Source organism: Denticeps clupeoides, chromosome 4 (genome assembly GCF_900700375.1).
Source record: "Denticeps clupeoides chromosome 4, fDenClu1.1, whole genome shotgun sequence".
NCBI lineage: Eukaryota > Metazoa > Chordata > Actinopteri > Clupeiformes > Denticipitidae > Denticeps > Denticeps clupeoides.
Window position 1 is genome coordinate 4,156,278 of NC_041710.1, and position 22,819 is coordinate 4,179,096.

The 22,819-nt window shown below is 44.3% G+C and overlaps 1 protein-coding gene across 1 annotated transcript in view; it reads right to left on the reverse strand.

Annotated features, from left to right (window-relative positions):
• Window positions 1-2,552: 2,552 nt before the first annotated feature.
• Window positions 2,553-22,819, reverse strand: part of kcnh2a (potassium voltage-gated channel, subfamily H (eag-related), member 2a) — a 35,544-nt gene continuing 15,277 nt past the window's right edge. The window contains exons 6-15 of the mRNA XM_028976051.1: window positions 9,624-10,046; window positions 9,145-9,541; window positions 6,387-6,586; window positions 5,914-6,166; window positions 5,293-5,486; window positions 5,080-5,182; window positions 4,752-4,988; window positions 4,291-4,465; window positions 3,915-4,086; window positions 2,553-3,390 (exon numbers count right to left, since the gene is read on the reverse strand). Coding sequence (XP_028831884.1) covers window positions 3,010-3,390; window positions 3,915-4,086; window positions 4,291-4,465; window positions 4,752-4,988; window positions 5,080-5,182; window positions 5,293-5,486; window positions 5,914-6,166; window positions 6,387-6,586; window positions 9,145-9,541; window positions 9,624-10,046 — 2,535 coding nt within the window. The 3' untranslated portion in view covers window positions 2,553-3,009. The remainder of the gene's footprint in view (window positions 3,391-3,914; window positions 4,087-4,290; window positions 4,466-4,751; window positions 4,989-5,079; window positions 5,183-5,292; window positions 5,487-5,913; window positions 6,167-6,386; window positions 6,587-9,144; window positions 9,542-9,623; window positions 10,047-22,819) is intronic.

Here is a 22,819-nt window from a genome sequence, read left to right on the forward strand (position 1 = left end):
CACAGTTGTACTGTTGTGTTGTGAGCATAACTGAAAGTATGCAGAAAGTATCCAAAAAGTATTCACAGTGCTTCACTTTTTTCACATTTTATTATTTTAGAGCATTACTCCAAAATGAATTAGCCTCAAACTTCTACATGCAATGCCCCATAATGACAAAGTGAACAAAAAGGTTGAAAAAACTTAAGTACATAAGAATTTTCAGTCTTTGCCATGACACGTTTCTACAACTTGATTGGAGTTCGCATGTGGTAAATTCAGTTGGACGGGCATGATTTGGAATCATGTTGTTAGAGGGACAGCCCCCCTGGAGACACTCAGGGTTACGTGTCTTGCTCGGGGACACAATGGTAGTAAGTGGGGGTTGATCCTGAGACTTCGTGGTCCTCTGGTTCATAGGCTACTACCACATTAGCTGACACATGCTCACAGTGAGCATGTGAACATCAGAATTGGATTATGAAGTAATGGATGATGGAAACCTGGTCTGATTAATCACAGTTTCTTTTACATCATGAGGATGAACTTGAACTTGATGACCAGGTGTGTGTGTCACCTACCTGGGGAACACGTGGCACCAAGATGCCCTTTGGGCACGGTGGTTTGACGCTTTGGGCAATGTTCTGCTGGGAAATCTTGGGTCCTGCATTTGGGGCAGTTGTGGCCTAGCGGTTAAGGAAGTGGCCCCGTAATCAAAAGGTTGCTGGTTCGAATCCCGACCCGCCAAGGTGCCACTGAGGTGCCACTGAGCAAAACACCGTCCCCACACACTGCTCCCCGGGCGCCTGTCATGGCTGCCCACTGCTCACCAAATGTGATGGTTAAAAGCAGAGGACACATTAAGTGGTGTGCACCGTGTGCTGTGCTGCAGTGTCTCACAATAACAATCACTTCACTTTCACTTTCATGTGGATGTTAATCTGACATGCAGCACCTACCAAAAAATTATAGAAACATTCTCTGATGGCAGTGCCATCTTTCAGCAGAATAATGCATCCAGCTGCACAGCACAAATGGTTCAAGATTGATTTGAGCAACACAAAAACGAGTTGACTTGGTCTCCAAATCAGTCCAAACCGACATAAACAGGATATACCGGAAAATGTCCAATTCACAGGGGCACCACCTCACAACTTACAGGACTTGTCTTTTTTCACAGTTTAGTACTGCCCTTGCCTTGATGGGTAGGGCTGTTTGGGCAACAAATAGAGGTCCTACTCACTTTACTTTACTTTACTTTATTTGGCAGACGCTTTTATCCAAAGCGACTTACAATGGGAAGACACCAGCAATTCTATTTTCGATTTCTATAGAATATCAAGTATACAAACTAAGAGCCCTGATAAGGCTTAGACTTGTCATTGAAGAGCATGCTCGGAGAGTGTTGGGTGCTAGACTAAGAAAAATTATAATGTATTTATACATTTTGTATTTGTTTGTTCAATGTGTATGCATGTGTATGTGTTAGATTTGTCTGTAATATTTTTGGAATAAGAGGGTTTTCACCTTCTTCTTAAAAGTGGTGATAGTCTCGGCTAGTCGTGTGGAGGAGGGCAGGTTGTTCCACCAGCCAGGGACAACAACGGAGAACAGACATGATTGGAATCGGAGACCCTGTGAAGAAGGAATGTTTAGTCTCCTTTCGTTTGCCGATCTGAGAGAGCGTGCAGGAGTGTATCTAGGTAGTAGTGTGTTGATGTAGTAGGGCGCAGTTCCATTTACAGCCCTGTAGGCAGCATCAAGGATTTGAACTCAATGCGAGCAGCTACCGGGAGCCAGTGGAGGGAGGTAAGAAGAGGTGTAACATGGGTGTATTTTGGCTGATTGAAGATGAGACGGGCTGCCATATTTTGGATCATCTGGAGTGGTTTTATGGTGACTGCAGAGGCTCCAGCCAGGAGAGAGTTACAGTAGTCGAGTTTGGAGATGACCATTGCCTGGACGAGGAGCTGCGTAGCCTGTTGTGAGAGAAAAGGCCGAATCTTGCGAATGTTGTAGAGAGTGAACCTGCAGGATCTGGAGATCGCAGCAACATGATGGTACTCAATTGGTGTATACTGTAATTGCAGTGTCAATTACTGGTCTCCATAAATCAATACAATAAAAAAAAATGATTACAAAGTCAATGCAATTCATGCAAAGTGACTACAGACCCACAACTAACCAACAATGAAAAAGACCATAAATATAAATACAGTTAGTTGTGTAGTCAATGAAATCAAAATATGTGGCTTATTATGCCTTTATTTCAAAACTACAAATAAGATGACCATTGCATATATCAACTAATTTTCTCTCAATAAATACTTCTATTTATCCTACAGTAGGTTTGCACATAACAGGCTACCTTCTACACATGAATCTATGGCCGGAAAAGCAAGGCATTCATCCTGATTGACACACATTGCAGAAATAATTACATTTAATGAATGAGGTTTTCACATTTTAATACCATGTGTCACAGTTACAATGCATCATATGCATTTAATTATCTGAATGCACTATTTTTAAGGAATGAAATTGCAGCTTCTCAGCTGTAGCTGGTCATGAATTGTACACATTAAATTTTACCTCAGAATTCTGAATGTTCATATTTCATAAAATGTATAGTTTACACAAGAGATTACACAGGGGGTGGGGATGGGGATGGGGGTGGGGTCATACATTTTTCAAACGCATTACATTTTTACACAGCTGGTATATTTAAGAGGATATGTTCTTCATATAGTACAGTTTTAATCCTCAAAACAACCAAATAGATGGTTGATTACTCATCAACACATTTTGGTTAATACATTGAGGTTAATGTGGTACAGGGTAAGACGCAATGTGTTTGTTAGACCAGCTAACGGGCATCTAAATGCCACAAATGTTTCTAATAATACCAATTTTGGAGTAATCCAGTGTTAAAATGGCAACATGAAGCCCTGTGTCACAGCAACCGCATCATGACCGGTAGAGTCAGCAATGGCTTCCATTGATTCCAGAACACACCATAGCGTAGTTCTCCTAGCTCCCCGGATCTGAAGCATGTCTCTGTGGGGTCCAGAAGTCATCCAGGACTGTATGTTCTTCCGGCAAGGAACGTCGCCTTTGGCCTTCCAAAAGGTCTGGTGACGTCAGTCCTGACAGTAGCTGAGGGTGCAGATGGGTCTCCAGACAGAACGTGTCCATGGGTGGGTGCTCAGGGCCATTAGACAGTCCCAGAGACCAATCCCCTGAATGGCTATACTCACTGGGGTTATTTCCCAAACTCAGAGCTGACCCGTTCTGATGCACCTCAAAGACCATCTGGCCTGAGGATCGGTTGTCGGATTGGCGTCCGAGTGGAAAGAGCCCCTGCCCCGTGGGTCTCTGCACCTTGCTGTGTTTATCCTGCTGGTCAAACATCTATGAGAGAGAAATAGGAGAGCTAGCTGGAGACGGACTGCTTTTCACAATTTCTAAAACCTGGATTGTAAAATTCAAGCGTTATATTAAGACAAAAATTGGCATACACAATCAAATGTTCATATAGTCTTCTGGATTCACATTCACTGATTACTATCTATATATTGTAGATGTGGAACTAGCTACCCATTCAGCCCTTTTGTTAGCATGTCAATTTTTTCAGACATCCGAATAAAATCCAAATGGGAGGAGCCAAATGGAATGACTGACAGCTCCCACGCACACTACTTCCTCATTCTGGAGGAACAGAACCCCCATCTCCTGCAAGATGCCATCTCCTCCCTTCCTTCTCTGTACCACATCTACTACCAAACCATATCCGTACATAGATTAGCAGCTTTTTCTTCTACTAATTCCGATGGGTGAACAAGTGAATCTGACATTCCCCTTGTAAAGCACACTAAAAATATCCTCCAGACCTGAAAAAAAAACCTGAAAACATTAAACTGAGCCGTTCCCATTACCTGTGTAAACGAACCTGAGTCCAAGGGGGTGATCTGTTGCACCAGCGTCTGTGGGTTTGGAGACAACTGAGGCGGAGAAGACACTGTGCTGTAGGATGGGGGCACCATGACCATTTGCCTCTGAAGCAGCTGCATAATGGCACCAATGTCTGTAGACATACGTAACTCCAGCCTGGAAACAACGGATCACACTATGAGGAGCTGAATAAAACAGTGCAACAAAAGCCTGGTAGAAACTTTCCCTGAAATTAGGATTATGTTGGAATTATAAAATCAAAATGGATAGGATTAGGATTGGGGTCACATCACAGTTCAGGGCTCAGCCTAGAGATGGGATTATCAAATGGGTTAGTCTAAGGTTAGAAACTCTGGTGACCTGCTGAGTTGGGCCTGCATCAGTTGCAGCCGGTTCTCCAGTTCATCGCGCTGGTGTGGGGTGACATCGCGCAGGATGGTGTTGGGGTTAGGAGGTACGGTGAAGCTACGGGTCGGTATCTCCTGGTACTGTGGCTCCTGATCCCCTCCCCAAAAGCTGAACATGTTAGAGATCCCTGAGAGTAACACATGAGACACATGTCAACAGTCCAGAAATTTCAGTACTCTGCCAGTACACTACTAGTACGCCTATAACTACTATTACAACTACTATTAATACTATTACCACTAATACTAGTACGACTACTACTAATACTACTACCACTAATTCTACTAATAGTACTACTACAACTATTACTAGTACTACTACTATGACTAATTCAACTACTACTACAACTAATTCTTATACTATTATTACTACTACTACTAAGAGGACTCTGGGACGTAATTTGCGGTTGTTACCTGAGAGTCCATTGCAGCTATTGCTTTTCTGTTCCATCTGTACTTCAAATTGATCACTTATGTGAAACTGGGTCAGCAGGTTTTGGGTGGGGCTTGTTAGAACAGACTCATCCTCCTCGTGGCTGGAGGAGATGGAGATCCTGCGCCTCTGGATCTCTTTCCTGAGCCCAGCATCCTGCTTCTGAGTACTCTTACTAGGTGTTTGCTGAATGTGGGATTGTGAGGCTGTGCCCACACCTGAAATAAAAAGAAGAAGCTCATTGTAACATTACACACTAAACTAAATGTTTATATCCATGATATTTTCACTGCTACATCATGACTGCACCTTTTTCTTTTTTAAGACGGCTGGACCTCGTTCTACGATGGGGATGACTGAAGCCACACGTTTCGATATCTTCGCTGTTCACAGTATCGTCTGCTGTGTTAACCTGCAGATATAAACAATGTTTTCAGTCCAGCAATACCTACGAAAGTCATACTGATTATGATATTAAGATTCTAATTATGATATTGCATTCTAAAACATGGAGTAACCCACATCACGTAAATTAAAGGTGATCTCCAGGTTGCTCCAGAAACAGTCCGAGAACTCTGGGTACATGTCAAGCACTTCCTGCATGTCCTCTCTGTGGATCTTGTGAAGGTCACAGTAGGTCAGGGCTCGCACATCTGCATTTGATTTCCCCTGTTTTGCATTCAAATTGATGGGCTCCCCAAAGACATCATTCTTCCCTACAATGGACACACCCATTATCAGTATACACTACACATAGCACACCAATAATGCACAGCAAAAAAACAGTCAAATTTCATCTCATATTTTAGAATATTAACACTCAGTGACCAGCAGATGGAGCTAAGAGATAATCATGGCTGCACTAACAGTAAATAGTGTACTCAAGTCATATAAGTGCAGACTGGCTGCTTTCCACAGCATGTCACAACAAAACTCCCACTCCTGCCTGAAGGAGTGTTCTCAAAAGCCCTCTTAAATCCTACCTCCAACATATCAGGCAAATGTAAAATGATGAGACTGCAGAAATCCATCTCGTCTGGGCTCGTGTTTTTTTCATGTGAAAAGCTCTGGGTTAAAATTAGTTTTGGAGATGCTTGAGAATACCATCTGTATTGGTCTGAAGCATCTGAACTTTACCCTTACCCAAGATGGCCACCACCACGTCCCCGCGCAGGATCTCGATGGAGCCGCGGGAGATGAAGTACAGGGCTGAGATCACGTCACCGGCGTGGACCAGCGTGTCTCCTGGGGGCGCGTGCGTGGTCTTGAACTTCATGGCCAGAGCCCGCAGGCAGCCCTTTGTGGAGCCTTTGAAGGCCTTGCAGTTCTGCAGCAGACTGCGGTTCAGGTGTAGGCAGATATCTGCCTGGAGACACTCTGGGAAGCCCTTCAGCACCTGTTTAGTGAAGCGGTGGCGGGAGAGCGAGAGGTGGAACAGAGTAATTTAACCAGTAATTTATTATTACTACCATTGAGTCCCTGAGCAAGACACTTAGCCCTGAGTGTCTCCAGGGGGACTGTCCCTGTAACTACTGATTGTAAGTAATTCTGGATAAGGGCGTCTGATAAATGTTATTATAATTTATTCGTTTATAAAGGGAGTGCGTGAAACTCACAGCGTTCATGTCAATGCCGTTGGTGTAGGACCACGCGTGCTGGAAGTACTCCTCCAGCCGCTGACGCAGCGGGTTGGGGATCTGATGGAACCGGATGAACTCCCTCACGCGCAGCATCTGGGCGTGGTAGCGCGCCGTGCCGGAGTACAGCCGCTGGATGATGGCCGACACGTTGCCAAAGATGCTGGCGTACATCAGCGCTGGCCAGAGCAGAAAGAGTTTCACTCTGTAATTAAAGTTCTAAACGGCTTCCGCAAGTCAGTTGTAAGGACAACACCACGGTCTTGGTCCAAAATAGATTTCAACTAACGGTGAAGTCTAATGCCAAAGCCATAAGCTGGCCTTGTGTAGGTACAAGAACATAATTCTACCCAGAACAGAACATTCAGATTCAGTGCTTCAGCGCATATTATATTAGAGAATATACAAGGCAATATTAGGCAAACTGTTAGATTAAGTTACATTTTGTTGTTGGAAGTGGGCGTGGTCACGCTTGTGATGTAAACTGTTCACAAGAGTTATTGGGAGTGTAGCGAAATGGACTACACACTGGACTACACCAGGTGGTAGTGGCCTAGTGGGTAACACACTCGCCTATGAACCAGAAGACCCAGGTTCAAATCCCACCTACTACCATTGTGTCCCTGAGCAAGACACTTAACACTGAGTGTCTCCAGGGGGGGACTGTCCCTGTAACTACTGATTGTAAGTAGCTGTGGATAAGGGCGTCCGGTAAATGCTGTATCGACAGGAGGGGTGACACAGCAAGATGGGTCTGGTGACTCATGAGGGCCGAATGGACCAGGTTCCAGGTGCTGTCGCAGGCAGATAATGAAAATAATAATGAATAATGAAAGTGAACGTGACTGTCACTTGTGATACACAGCAGTACAGCACAGAGTGCACAAAGTGAAATTTGTCCTCTGCATTTCACCCATCACTCAGTGCAGTGGGCAGCCTGAGTGAGCAGTGGGCAGCCATGACAGGCGCCCGGGGAGCAGTGTGTGGGGACGGTGCAACCTTCTGATTACGGGGCCGCTTCCTTAACCACTAGGCCACCACTGTCCCCGTTGACTGCCGGGGTCGGACAGGGAACCAGGCTGGCCGGTGGCCTGTGGATGCCTCAAAAGGAGTGAGGCCCGTGGCTGAGGTCGTGCTTGACCTCTGCGACAGCATGGTATTGGGGTGAGCAGACAGTGGAAGCCGTGAGGACTGCAGAACCAGCGGTCGTGCCTGCTGGCGCGCTGCTCATAGGCGCTGGGGACATGTGAGCCGCTGGAGCGGGCATGACATGGGCAGACACGGCAGCACCCAGCTGGTCTAGAGATTGCTGCTGCTCAGGTTGGGTGAGTTGCTGCTGTTGTGTCACTTGTTGTTGTGGTAGTAGTAGCCAACTGGGTAACACACTCGCCTATGAACCAGAAGACCCAGGTTTAAATCCGCATTGTGTCCCTGAGCAGGACACTTAACCCTAAGTTGCTCCAGGGGGGGACTGTCCCTGTAACTACTGATTGTAAGTCTCTCTGGATAAGGGCGTCTGATAAATGCTGTAAATGTAAATGTTGTGTTTGGAGGGAAGCGAGAAGCTGATTGAAAGTGTCCTGCATTGGCTGCTGCGCCTTTAGCTGGCTCCCCCTTACTGTCAGGTTCAGAGGCGTTAACAAGTCTGTGAGTCAAAGCTGTAGGAGCTAATAGCAACAAAGGGATGAACCACATTAATAAGTGAGCAAGTGAAGTGAAAGTGAAGTGATTGTGAAAAACTCTGCAACACAGCACATGGTGACACAACATAATGTGTCCTCTGCTTTTAACCATCACCCTTGGTGAGCAGTGGGCAGCCATGACAGGCGTCCGGGGAGCAGTGTGTGGGGACGGTGCTTTGCTCAGTGGCACCTCAGTGGTACCTTGGGGATCAGGATTCTAATTACGGGGACGCTTCCTTAACCACTAGGCCACCACTGCCTGAGCAAGGAACGAAGGTGCCACCAGACTGTTCGGGTTCAGCGGGTTCAGGTTCTGCTGTGCGCCCTCTGCTGGTGGCGTGGTGGTGTGGGAACTGTGGCATGGTGGTGCGGGAATGTCTGGTCGGGTTTTTGGACTTGTCTGGGTGATTAAACATTCAACGTGCATATTCGTGCTAGTAATAAAAAGGTATAAAAACGGCATTCTGGCAGCGTTCACTCCCCCAAACCATCCACACGTGTGGAATCTTCACTTTCAAATTTTGTTTGCTGCATGTATATTTTAGGTTTGGCTTATTATTTCATTTGAAATAAAAAGAGAGACCTTCAACTCAGAATTCTAAACGTTCAAAATATTTTCTTTGCATAAATTAAATTCACAAGCAACACACCAGCCTAGTTTTTTTATGCGGTGTTATCTTCATTTCACATGTCAAAAAGAATTTGTGTGTCATGGAGCTTTCTCTTTTGAAGGAACCGGGTCCAAATGGCTTTTTGCGTGTTAAAGGGTGTCGACCCCAGTCTTGAATGAGGAACAACTGTCAATCATGAGTACAGGCTCCTCCACATTTTAAACCTTGTTTACAATACTTTTTTTTTTTACATTTTGAATATGTTGGGTGGGTAGGTAGTTCCTCCTCTCCAAGATAACTAGCGATCGCTCCTTTCTGTTTTCTTAATGTATTTATTTCTGTAAATCTGGATATGTTCGATGTGTCATCTTTATGGATAACTGTGCTTGCATATAATGTCGTTTGCTTGAATCATTAAGGTAAAATGAACTAAAAGAGACTCACAGCCAATGAGCATGACGCAGATGGAGAATATCTTCTCGGAGTTGGTGTTGGGGGACACGTTGCCGAACCCCACGCTGGTCAGGCTGCTGAAGGTGAAGTACAGGGCCGTGACGTACTTGTCCTTGATGGACGGGCCTGAGTTTGCAATGGTGTCGTTGTAGGGCTTCCCCAACTGGTCCCCCAGGGAGTCCAGCCACCCGATCCGCGATGATCCATTGCGCTCCACGTTCCCAATGGCATACCAGATGCAAGCCAGCCAGTGGGCGATGAGTGCGAAGGTGCACATGAGGAGGAAGAGGACGGCTGCCCCGTACTCTGAGTAGCGGTCGAGTTTCCGAGCAACGCGGACCAGTCGTAGCAACCGAGCAGTCTTCAGCAAACCAATCAGTGTTGTTGTCTGAAAGCAAACAGGGAGAAAAACGGACATAAGAGAAGAACAAATGACCAGAGTGGATTTCTAAACGTACCAAATCCCTCACCTCTTCCCCGGAGCGGTAGATCAGCAGGTCAAAGGGGATGGCGGCCACCATATCGATAAGGAACCACCCCTTGAAGTAGTGCACGGCAATCCGCAGCGGCTGGCTCACCACCTCATCGTTGGTGTTGACGTAGGTGGTGCGGAAGTTGATGACAATGTCCACGATGAACATGATGTCCACGATCAGGTCCACCACATTGAGGGGGCTGCACGAGTAGCCGCAGCGCTGCATGGCCGCCTCCTCCTCGTCGCTCAGCAGGAAGGCGGCGGAGTAGGGTGTGAAGATGGCCGTGTAGATGACTAGCAGCAGGATGACCCAGTCCCAAACAGCCTTGAAGGGGCTGTAGTGTAGGATTGTCCACTTGTGGATCCGTGGAGCCTGGAGCTTGTATTCTGGGAGGACGTCGGCACCGAGGGACAGGACCTGGTACAGGGTGAAAGTGCTTGTTTATTGAATAAATTATGCATCTATTGAAGTGAAAGTGATCGGATGTCATTGTGAAATACTGCAGCACAGCAGACAGTGACACAGTGAAATGTGACCTCTGATTTTAACCCATCAGATTGCATGGACAGGCTCCAACTTCCCTGCGGCTCTGAATGAACAGGTTTAGAAGATGAATGGGGCAGTGGTGGCCTAGCGGGTAAGGGAGCGGACCCATGATCGGAAGGTTGTGGGTGAGAATCCTGAGCCGCCAAGGTGCCACTGAGGTCCCATTGATCAAGTTACCATCCCCACACACTGCTCCCATGGCGCCTTTCATGGCTGCCCACTGCTCACTGTGGGGGATGGTTTGAAGGTCCCCTGACGTGAACATTTTTTTTTGCTTTTATATCGGTCTTGTTGGTCCCCTAATACTGTATCTGAAGTCTCTTTGCGAAATTCAGCCGTGGTGCGGAATTACGGCCCCTTTTATCCAGTCTCTCAATGGGATTTCCCAAGGACGTGGCGTTTTAGTGTCTGTAGCTTTAAATGCTAATGAGGAGGAGAGAGGCGGGACGAGGAGGAGAGCAGCCTATAGATGTTAAGGGGAAATTATGTCATCAACAGCATTCACCAAGAACAATGTTTGGCGCAGACAAAAAAAATAATGAATCCCTTTTTGAACAATCACTTCACATTTACTGCACTAAATCCTGAGAACACGGGACCTGTGTTCCCAACCTTGCACTTGCTCAGTTCCCAGACCGCTGTGTTTTTAATTACAGCTGCGACGTGGTCTGCTGCCGCTGCGAAAACAGTCCTATTTCATGAACACTTGGAGAAGCCCAGACTTGGTTGGTCTACGTCAACCCCATAAACTGCCGCAGACAATTAAAGAACCAATTAAAGAACCAGAGGGAACTGTTCTGTTCAGTCACCTAAAAGCATAATGCTGTCCACTGAGGAACACTGAAACATGCCTGTGATTCATTTAGGACAATCTTATATTCCGTATGCTCATTACCCTCTAATTACGCCGAAGGCGCACATCCGTAATACGGGGCCGAGGCAACAGATCACTGAAATATAATCTATTTACGGAGACTCAAGTCTCTATTTCAAGGCATTTAGTAACCAAAAGAAATTACGCTTGAGACAAAATATACAACAGATCCTATCGCCCAAATGCAGGTTTTACTCCACGCTGCAGCTCATAAAACCCGAATCCGAGTAGTTGACAACATTAAGAATATTTAATTAAGGCTTCTATTCCTGTATCTGGGTTACGATTAACATAGACAGCTGCACTTTCTGTCCCCGCACAAACTAGACAACAGCTTCAGAAACACTTTTCATAATAAATAAAGATGCAGATCAATACCATCTTTAAATATTAGTCACCAATCCCAGTCTTAAATCGTGTGTAAAAAGTCCTTAGTTCTTCACACCTGACCTCTCACAGATCTCCTCTGTGCCCTTTTCCCAAAGCTGTCCTGGATCAATTTCTTTCCTCATCCCAACATCTTACCTCTCTGCTGTCCTTGGGCAGACAAGGATTCATCTTGTCCCACCACCTGAGCTTCGGAGTCACCTGTTCTCGTGACATGAGCACGTCAGAGGAGCGAGGTGGACAGAGAGCAGAAGAGATGGAGCGCAGGAGAAAGGTGAGCGGCTTCAGGGCCAGGGTCACAATCATGGTCCACGGCACCACAGTGCACTGGAGAAACCCGCCCATGCGATCACATGGCTGTGGGACCGGGTCATGTTGGCCTTTCCCCTGGACCAAATGAGAATCCCGAGACCACCGCCACATCCAGACGTTATTCTGTGGTCCAGCAGCTCCAGAGCTCCTCTGCAGATGCTGGGGTCAGGAGTCATGCTGGAGCCATTCTGTGGTCCAGTGATCTGTAGCCGACTCTTCAGATGGATATCTAATTATATCCCCCCTATTTCCTTCGCCTGCTCTCTGATCCTGACTGAGAACCTCCCACAAGCGAACTCCGAAAGTGAGGAATAAACAAGCGAAGAGCGATGCAGATTACAGGGCTGAAATGAAGATTTCCATCTTTAGAGATGTGTCAGCTGCGTCAATTTCTGGCAGAATAGTTATGATTTCTCACGCACAGAGCAAGAGAGAGAGAGAGAGAGAGAGAGGGAGACAAAATAAACCAAAGGGGAGGAGCAAATCACGAATCTGGGCTGGGTGACATGGGGAGATGAAGTGAGAAGGCAGAACTTCGTGGCTGCTGATACAAGGATTGTCAAGGTGTCAAGGTTTTGGTCCTTCAGGAAAATCCTGAGCGCAAATCCCCCCTGAACGAAACTTTCCGATAAAACCTGCTGTCCAATAGAGTTCAGGGTCTCCATTCTGGAATATTGATCGGGAAATGTTCATCTGTTCATCCATCACGTTGTCTAAACCGAGTTATCCAATCTCCACCATATGGTATCCAAACAAGATTACAACTCCATAGATGTACTGTAAATTTCCAAATGGTCTCTTCCAACATTTACATGTGTCCTCAGACGACCTGCAGTGCTTCTGACTCGGGAGTAACAGTTCCAGGAGAAGATCCCTTCCAGCCAGCACCGCCTGACACACCAACCCCGTGAATCTAACGGCCCGCGGTCCCACTCTCCAACACTCTGCCGGGGAATGGCGGGCTCCTGCTCCGTCGTCTGTTTAAATGCCTGAAGTGCTCGGTGGTGCCACTCGGATAATTACGCGGGGGGAATGTAAACCCAGTGTTCTCCCACTCAGGGATTAAGTGGCCTGGACAGAGAGACCTGCCAGAACCGTGTGCGCAAAGGGAACTCCCTTCTGCTAACTGGCCCTGGAGGAGCGTGGCTGGCAAGACCGCGCTCTGCGCCCCAACCCAAGATTCCGTTCCCTGTCAATATTCCACCTAGTCACTACTTTCATTCCATATGCAGAGGAACGAGTCCGATTTAATGACTAATGTCACATCAATCACTCAGATCAATTTTTTATGCATTTTATTTACTGTTTGTATGCATTCGGTGTCAGTAACATTATATAGGTGGATTTGATTGGCTTGGCTTGGAAAGCGACACAAGGCGATGGACCCACAATTCAGTTTTGTCATGGAATGACATTGCGGGGATGATTACTGTGGACTGTGTTCCCTTATTTCCCGAGTTTCTGCATTGTCATTGTCATTGTGATACACAGCACAGCAGACAGTGCACACAGTGAAATGTGTGGAAGGAAGAAGGGAGTTCAGCAGCAGGGTAATTCGCTACAGAATCCTACCTTTGTTCCGTTTTGAAGTGAGGAACGTAATGTCCCTGATGCTGGTGTTTAACTCGCCGCGGAGGAGAGCTAGAGGGGGACTTACAGCGCCACCTACAGGTGTGGAGGGGGGATGAAACAGCGTTCGGACTGTTCTCTGCATCTCCGTGTGGATGACTCGCCTATTGTGTCCCTGAGCAAGACACTTAACCCTAAGTTGCTCCAGGGTGGACTGTCCCTGTAACTACTGATTGTAAGTCGCTCTGGATAAGGGCGTCTGATAAATGCTGTAAATGTAAATGTTTACCTGTCATCCAGCTTGACAGGCATGACAAGTTAGCGTTAGCGCGTTAATAACAGTAGTAAAGCAGGGCTGCTATAGTTACTTTGCAAGACATGTTTTTATTAACTAGCCTTTTTTGGACCATTCATTTTTCAATCTGTTGTCATGTATAGCTACACTGCAAAAAAAGCTTTTCTTACCTAGTAATTTTGTCTCGTTTCCAGTCCAAATATCTGAAAAATCTTAAATCAAGATTACTAGACAATGGCATGAGAAAATTAAGTGATGCTTAAAACTTCTGTTTGAGATTATATCTCATTAAGATTAGTTTTCTTACCCCATTGTGTGTGTGTGTGTGTGTGTGTCAGTGTGACATTCAAAGTTCTGACATTCATGTTCTGACATTCAAACAAATCCTGTTAAATTTTCTGATTTGTATTGTTCTTTATTTTTTTATAAATTATCATTCTGGCAGCTCAGGTGGCACTTTATTTTTTAAAACAGTCTATATTTGGCAGATGTAAAGCATACATTTGTATGTTTTTTGTGTTAGTCAATTTTTTTATTTTATTTTATTATTAGCAGCTCAAGGAGCAACGTGTTTGTGCGCTTTCTAAAGATTTTGGTTCTGTTTTTGAATAAAGGGTTGGAAATGAATGCTTTTCTTGTTTTTTGTTTTTTTTTATCTGATTCTATGATTAATCAAAAGAATAATCTATTATTAAAATAATCGTTAGTTGCAGCCCTAATGAACACGCACAATGACCCAACGGGAAACAGACACGAACAGGATAGTTTTATACAACAATTTATTTATAGAAATAAACAGGTGAACACGATCAGGGAACATTGCACAGGACGAACATGAAACTCCGGTCCGGACTTCCGGATCCGGAGTCACCTCTGCCGGTTCGGATCATGACATCAGTGTATTTTCTGTCATTGTGAACAAATCTGTTAATATCACATGAGAAAACAAGTCATATGGTCTCCATGTCAACAATAATCCCAGGGTAAGGGGCAGGGCTGCTCTGTCCTTGCGAGATTCAGCAGGTCAAATTTAACATGGGCTGGACATTCACCCAGACTGAAATGGAGGTGACAGACTGACCCGAACGTGATGGATGTAGGGACACTGAGGTTGAGCTGGCCCTGAGTTGCACAACGTCCCCTGGGCCCCAGGCTGCAAACATGGACACACTCAGCACACAGATAAAAAAGAGCTTTTTATTATTTTTTATTATTAAATTATTAATGGGATTACAATGGCAGCAGTTTTCATTCTGTATTATCCACCAATGTAATATTTTACTCTGTCACATGGCAATTAATTAATCGCAATACATTTTAATTATTTAACACATTTTAATCGATTGACAGTCCAAATAAAAAGTTATATACCGAACAGGATAGTTATCTTTCCCATCTTCTTTCCAAATGCATACACATTTATTGAATAGTACCATATAAAAATAATATATTTTTACATATTCACCTTTATGAATTGGTGTACCATAAAATTCTGTTGCAATTTTATGGTCCGAAACTACATATTAATTCCATAGCGATTATCAAATATGCGTTATAACATGTTGTGCTGCCAAACAATATACAATATTAAAAAAAACATTGAAAAGGTCATTCTGCACCGACCCCAAACCTAAAAGTGGGACTGGTTGAAGCTTTGTTGCCGTGCAACGGGAAATGACTGGTCACGATGGGACATCTCTGCTGCATAATAACTCAGGGTTGCTACCACGCGTCCTCCACTGTTAATCCAGGAACACGGGCCCCGCTGAGAATGAGGCGGTAATGGACACAGAGATGGAGAGCTTGCTTGGACAAAGGCCCATTAACTGAAGGGCCCAGCAACATTTGTTCATGCGTAAGAGGGCTAACTGTCAAAACAATGGCCCTGAAATTTGTCACGCTGTGAAAAATGTTTTGTCACTTTACTATTAAGCCTATATTACAGGGCAATAATTCAGGGCTTGAACCATAGCCAAGTCATTATACTATTTTTTAATTGTGAGGAACAATGCGGGTAGAGCTAAATTAACAATCCAGTAGACAAAAAAATACTTTCATACTTCAGATCTGTTTTTCTTATAACAGAATCAACACCGTGTAAAGTGATATTTTCCATTCTGAGCGGGTTTACTTCCATATAAAGTCCAATCGCCATCAGTCTCCTAACTTTAGTCACAATTCTGCACAACATGCAAAACAGCTGCAGTGGAGAGACAGTGACTGGTGTGAACACTCTGAAACTCGCCACCGCAGGCTCCGGCTTTGCATCAGCACACTCCATACAGAAGCTGCAGCCATCGTTTGCTCCACACAGAAAGCCCATTATCATGACATTTTGCTATCTGCTTTTCTTTTCGTCAGTTCATGCTGTAATCTGATAATAACTAGAAAGAAAAAGACTCAGGTTTACAGCCTTTGAGTAGTGGTTTAAGGCCTTTGAGTAGTGATGACCTTTGCAAAGCCAACATTTACATTGAAAAAATGGAGTCATGTATACCGTGCCTATACCATGTCTGAAATATATCATAAATACAATTTTATATACACTACCTGTAAAAAAATATTTTATAGCGGCTGGAATTGCCTGCTAATGAATAGATTGTATTTCTATAAATGTAGAGTGTCCAGAGTGAACATTTGTTTGTGTGAAAATGCAGCCGAATTAGCCCAACCTCCAACCTGACCCATAAAACAGCATTCGGGCCATTCTCTGCATCTACATGTGGATGACAACGTTTCAGATAACACAAGTTTTTTAGAAACTGAAAACCCGTTTTAGAGAAAAGTGGCCCCCCTGCAGCCGTGTACACACGTCGCCTGCACTCGGCCCTGTATAAACTGTCCAGGATTAATGAAAAGGTTTAAAACTAACACTGGCGAAGCCTCACGTCCTACAATGATGCAACCCAAGAAGTAGCTGTTTACAGCATTGCGTTCCAGCCGTGTCCATGCAGGCCGTCTGTGGACCCATTACCCACAGAGCAGAGGTGGATTTCCCTCATTAAAAATGCATTCTTCATCCATCATTCAGCAGATTCACCATTATCAATTCAATTCACCCATAATTTGTCGATGTTCCTGCCAGAGACTTTGCAACAAAAGGCCTGTGCTCTGGAGTGAAAGCAACCAGGCTGAGGAGTTCCCATGAACTGTTTCTTTTTCCACAGACAGGACAAAGAGCGCCTTCTGCACAGTGCACCAGACACAAATTCTGCCCAATTTGTTTGGATTATTAATCATGCAAACACCAGATGTCTATGGCCATTTATTTCATGGTCAACAAAAGGATTAAAACATTTAAATAATGCCACCAAAGGGCATAATGACACTAGGGACACGTGGCCTCGTGCCTCCAGGCTGCACAACTTCAGCTCCCAGCTGAAGAGTCGACCACTAGATGGCATCCTAACGCATGATGAACTGTAGGCAAACTTGTATCAAATGTCTCTCACACCAAAATAGCAGTATTTTACCTAAAATGGGATTCGTTTTTTTTTTTTTCTACGCTGTCCAATGAGCATCTGGTCATAAATGCGACACACTCACCTCCTGGGCCACCAGGCTGGAAATGCGGACTGCCCTCTTCACGCGAGTGTTCTTGCCCTCTGTGCTCACCAGCTCCCCCTGCTGGGGGACACTGCTGATTGACATCTTTCTGCACGTGCTGTCCCTCACCCTCCAGAGCTCATTCTGGCAGGGAGTCTATGTCCTGGACGGTGGGTGGAACAGTCCTCCACAGGTGCTTCTTGGGAGGCTGTAGCTCAGGTTCTTCAGAGTCCTTTTCTTACTTTTTGGTAATTTGTCAGAACGTGTAAGATCTAATCCAAAAGGTCCCCTGATCAACAAAACATGTTCTTCTGAGTTGCATCTCGTCTTTCTCCTGCTCTGGTGTCATCCAGTGAGTGTAGCAGTCCATCCTGAGGTCCAGACGCTTTGTAGATATTACAGTGCGGATGACTGGTCTTCACCAAAGTTGTAGAACTTGACATAAGGTCTTCAGATGTCACATCCTGGACAGAAGCTGTGATCTCTGCGCGCTCCACATTTCACAAACGCTGCCGTTTCAGCTCGGCAGACCTTCCGTGCATTGTCCCTCCCTCCCACTCTCTCTCTCTCTCTCTCTCTCTCTCTCTCTCTCTCTGCCTCTTCACATCCCCAGTTCTCTCCGGTGTTGGAGACCCTCTCAGGATGAGCTGTAATTGCAGTTGGCTGCAGACCCTGACTGATGTTCTCCCCCAGGTAAACGCACAGCAGCGCTCTCTCGCGACACGGGTCGGCAGGATGAACATATCTAACACATATCTAACAGAAACTACTGTTCGTTATGTTTATTTTGCATTATTTAATAAAAATGTAGTCATAGCCTACAAGAGACAAAAAAAGTCCAACCAAATGATACGTGACCCCCAGAAGACTGGTTATCTGGTCAGACGTGACCTTTTGTGGATGAGTGCACTGGCCACCAGCATAGTGAGACACGTTAAGGGTCAGGTTGGTCAGCTCTTGTCCACATGTGAACAAAGCTTTCTGAGCCATTGCTGACAACCTGGGGGGAAAAAAAACTCTCTCATTTGCCAAATATGGAGCATTTTGCATAAACATTTCTGGTATAAACTCAGTGGCCAGACAAGTATCACCACTCACAGACATGCAGTGTCCAGGTGTACAGTTACAGGCTACAGCTCATCTGTTCATACGACATGTTCTCGCTTTCCGGTTTATCTTGTTTCTCATCATCTCATTCGAGACCAGACTGGGGATAAGAACGGTGAAGGTCTCATCATATGAGGACATTGAGATGAGGCAATGAAAGAAAACTGCTTAACCACAAAGCGCCTCTGTCGGCAACTGAATAAGCAAATATTGGTGCCGGGAGAGACTGTGGGTCTCTTTTATTTTACCAATAGCTGTGAATGCGGGAGACCTAAAACAGAGCTTTCAGGTGTTCAGGTGCACCTGGCCATATGGGTGCTATGTGTCAATGTCTCAGTCCACCCTGATAACATCCATGTGTTTCCCATTCACTTGTAATCAGTGTTCCCTTTATATATGCCTTGCCATTCCTCATTCCTTTGTCACTCGTCTGCTTTGAACCCTATCAGTATAGTGCGGACCACTAAAGAATTGCTTTTGTTTAAGCCTCAGTGACGTTTGTTTTATTTTACTGATATTATTAACAACCACAATGTCGTGCATTTCTTCCTCTTCCTATGGTTGTTTTTGGTTTTCATTTTAACTTCAGTTTTAGTCTAGACTTTGCATCAAGCTGTCATTTTAATCTTTATTAGTCTTAGTCACTTCTATACTTATTTTAGTCTAGTCAACTAAAAGTCTGAGCATTTTAGTCATATTTTAGTCAGAGAAATCTATTTTAGTCTACTTATAGTCAACGTTTTAGTTAATGAAAATTGTATTTTAACCTCTATTTTTAACCTCTAGTTATGCAATTCTATTTAACCTGGTCAATATAGTACAAGTACCTTATAGAACAGACAAAAACAATATTTTATTTTAGTCAAACTGTCACGTCTCGCGGTTCAAGGGGGAAGGCACAGAAGCAGGACATTACAGAAAAAAGGCCAAACAGGGATAAAGAACTACAAAAGGAGAAGGCGTGTGGTGCAAAAACCAGGAACAACGCAAACAGAAACGGTTAGGATTCCACATCAATGTCGCAGCATCTTATTAAGATATTATTGTACCTTATAGACTCAAGAATCCATCCATTCCAGACATGGAAGACACTCAGATGTTCTTCGACCATACATTTTGTTTTCATTTCTACTTCATTGTAATGGAAGTGCGTCCAAAGATCTGCTCACCCATCACAAGTATCCAGAAATAAAGCTGTAATTGAGCCTGAAAATTTAGGCCGCGCCTGGCCCAAGCCTCACAGAGTACAGAAGCATTCAGATAAAAGCCCAGCCCAGCTACAAGCGCAAGACTCTCCTTCAACATCAATTTTCGCATATCTCTCACGATAATTGTAACGCATCACCTAACAACAGTGGCCAAGAATAAAAATTTAAATTTGATCACATTTAATAAAATACATTTTCAAGGTGCGAAACCCTTTTACCAATCAAAACAACCAGAACAAATTTACAAGCAGGGAATCACATGTAAAAGCTATAGATACAAAAGAAGGGAAGTTTGTATTTGCTGGCTAGATCAACCTGACCCGACCCACCCAAAAAGATAAGAATTGAGCCAAAACCCGACCCAACTCAAGTGAAAATTTGGATAGGAGACACAGGAAACAGAAAAACTGCATAAAAATAATAAAATGAGAGAAAACAACATCTAATTTTCGTCAACTAAAATTAAGAGAGACTTTAGTATAAAGTTGTAAACCATATTTAGTCTCATTTTTATTTATGAACAATATTACGTGATATATTTCATTATATGGGGCAGTGGTGGCTTAGCTGATAGGGAAAAGAGACCCGTAAGCAGAAGGTTGCCGGTCCAAATCCTGAACCAACAAAGTGCCACAGAGCAAAGCACCGTCCCCACACACTGCTCCCTGGGCGCCTGTCATGGCTGCCCACTGCTCACCAAGGGTGATGGTTAAAAGCAGAGGACACATCACGTTGTGTCACCGTGTGCTGTGCTGCAGTGTTTCCCAATGACAATCACTTCACTTTCACTTCACTATTTCTATCATCACATGACCAGCATTTTCCCTGTGTCTTGTCTTGTCTTTGTCACATGAAAAAGGTTTATTGAAAAAGATATTTTGTCATAAATTTTGTTCGTGTGATAGAATGAAACTTTTTTCATCATACATTTATCTGGAAGGCAAAATAGTAACATAGAAGGAATAGAAGTGATGCAACTAATTACTCCTGGAAAATTATTTAGTATTTATTACTTTAATTCATTAGTTGAATTTATCTTTCCGTTGTCTTTTACTGATGATCCATCTTTTCAGATCCATCTTTTTTTATAAAAGTAAAATATCAGCCAGTTTTGCCATCATTTTTTGTGCACATGGTCGTATGCTCAGCCCTGCCTTTGCTCTTGCACATGTTCTTGGGCATAGCATCGCGAAAATAGGGCCCTTAGAAATATAGCCAGTGTTAAATAAAAGAACAATAGGAACTCCTTTTCACTTCTCCTGTACAAAAATGTTCCTAAGAAGGTGAGACATTGTTCCTCAGTCTCCCAGTACAACCAGCTGCCCCACAGGAGACATTAAACATCGACTCACTTTGCTGGAGCTACAGTAGCTCCAGGCATGGCAGTTACAGTGAGTTATTATCCTTCTCCTCACCTCCATAATGACTCTGGTGACATTGTTCAGGTGCATTATTGCGCATTCGCATACTGATATATTTCAGATCGAATTATTGCTGTACGAAACATACTTTTAATTATATGGAAGCAAACCTGGAAACCCGCCTAAGCATCAGTTTAGAAATGTAATAATTCTACCCTGTGACTGTTAATTAACACAAACTGAATAGCAGTGGTGCAGTTATGAGACTAATGGTGTCTCTGGATTCCGCCCAGGGCAAATCATTCAAGAGCTCCACCATGAAGCCAATTGTCAGGATCGTTGAATGACTACATTTCCAACAATTTCCCAAGCACATGCCAAATACTATTGAATTAATGTGCTGGCACCTCATTGAAACTACATTATTATATTAATATGAATTAAAATTCTAGAGGAATTAGTCAATCTGGCAATTTCACCCAATTTAAAACATTTAGGCCCATTTCTAGGCATGTGTCATATCTGTTATACAAATACACTAATACAGTGTACTGATCAGGTTTTTGTGTTGATGTGTCATGAAAAATAACCAAAAGTGGCCTTTGTCTCACAACAACAGAGCATAATCGCTTTGCAAGACTAAGCTGTCTTCACACACTCATTAAATCATGGCCTTGAACTGAAAAAAAAAAAAAAAAACTTCCTTTTAAATGTCAACCTGTAGCGATTTACAAAAGAGCAGGTGCGGAAACGCCTCATCTAGCACGGCTGTCAACACTTCCAGGAGTTCCATCTGCTCCGTGACAGAATTCATCAGGCTTGGGATGGACCCTTCATTGAATTCTCGGTTGTTGTATTAAAAAGGGGTATATCAGCCCACCAATGACAAGTTTGATGAGCCACCGGAGCATTAATCTCATTTTGTCACTCGGGTCCATGAGGAAATGCTATCAGGCATACAGGTATACAACATGGATGTAAATCTCATCTTATGAGTAACAGGCACTTGCATTTTAGGTCTGAAGAACTTTGATGATGCTGGAGAAATAATCTTGCTTCAGAGTTGCTTCTCCACTGTACAGCAGTAGCCCATGTGCAAGCAGTTTGCCTCTAACGTCTCCAGATCTAACTTTGCCTAATGTCCTGCACACATCCAGCGCTCGCACGGTGGATCTGGCTGCGCCCTCCAGCAGCACGGCTTATTGGTGATAATGGAAGGCCTCTAATAAGAGAGCGGCCTTCACTGGAGAACAGCAGGGTATGCTGATACTATGGACCAAGCTGATGAACCTCAGTGCTGCCATGGGTTTGTATGTGATGTTTGTATGTGATGTGAAAGTGAAGTGATTGTCACTTGTGATACACAGCAGCACAGCACACGGTGCACACAGTGAAATTCGTCCTCTGCATTTAACCCATCATCCTAAGTGAGCAGTGGGCAGCCATGACAGGCGCCCGGGGAGCAGTGTGTGGGGACGGTGCTTTGCACAGTGGCACCTTGGCAGATCAGGATTCCAACCGGCAACCTTTTGATTACGGGGCCGCTTCCTTAACCGCTAGGCCACCACTGCCCCGTTCAGGCTCTAATGGGACCAATGTAAACAGGGCTTCGCTGCTTCACATGGGATTAACTCTTATTCAGGTCAGGAGTCAGGGTGACCCATAAATCTCTTGTGCATGAGCTATTTATTCATGGAAATATAGCAGGTTTTAGGGTCACTGAGTAAGATGGTTCTAAGATATTCAGTCAGGATATGGGTATGGTCCACCCTTCACATGCGCAATGTTTTCCAGTCATGTCACTGTATGTATATCCCGTATATAATGTACATTAACAGTCAATTATCTGGACACACACCTTGAGTTCCTGTTTTGAACTGCAATGTTAATTCTAGGTCTGGGATCAATAATCAGACAAAATTCATAATTTTTCAAGTGGATATAAATAGGCATAAGTAAACAATGTTTTCAATAAACTTGCAACA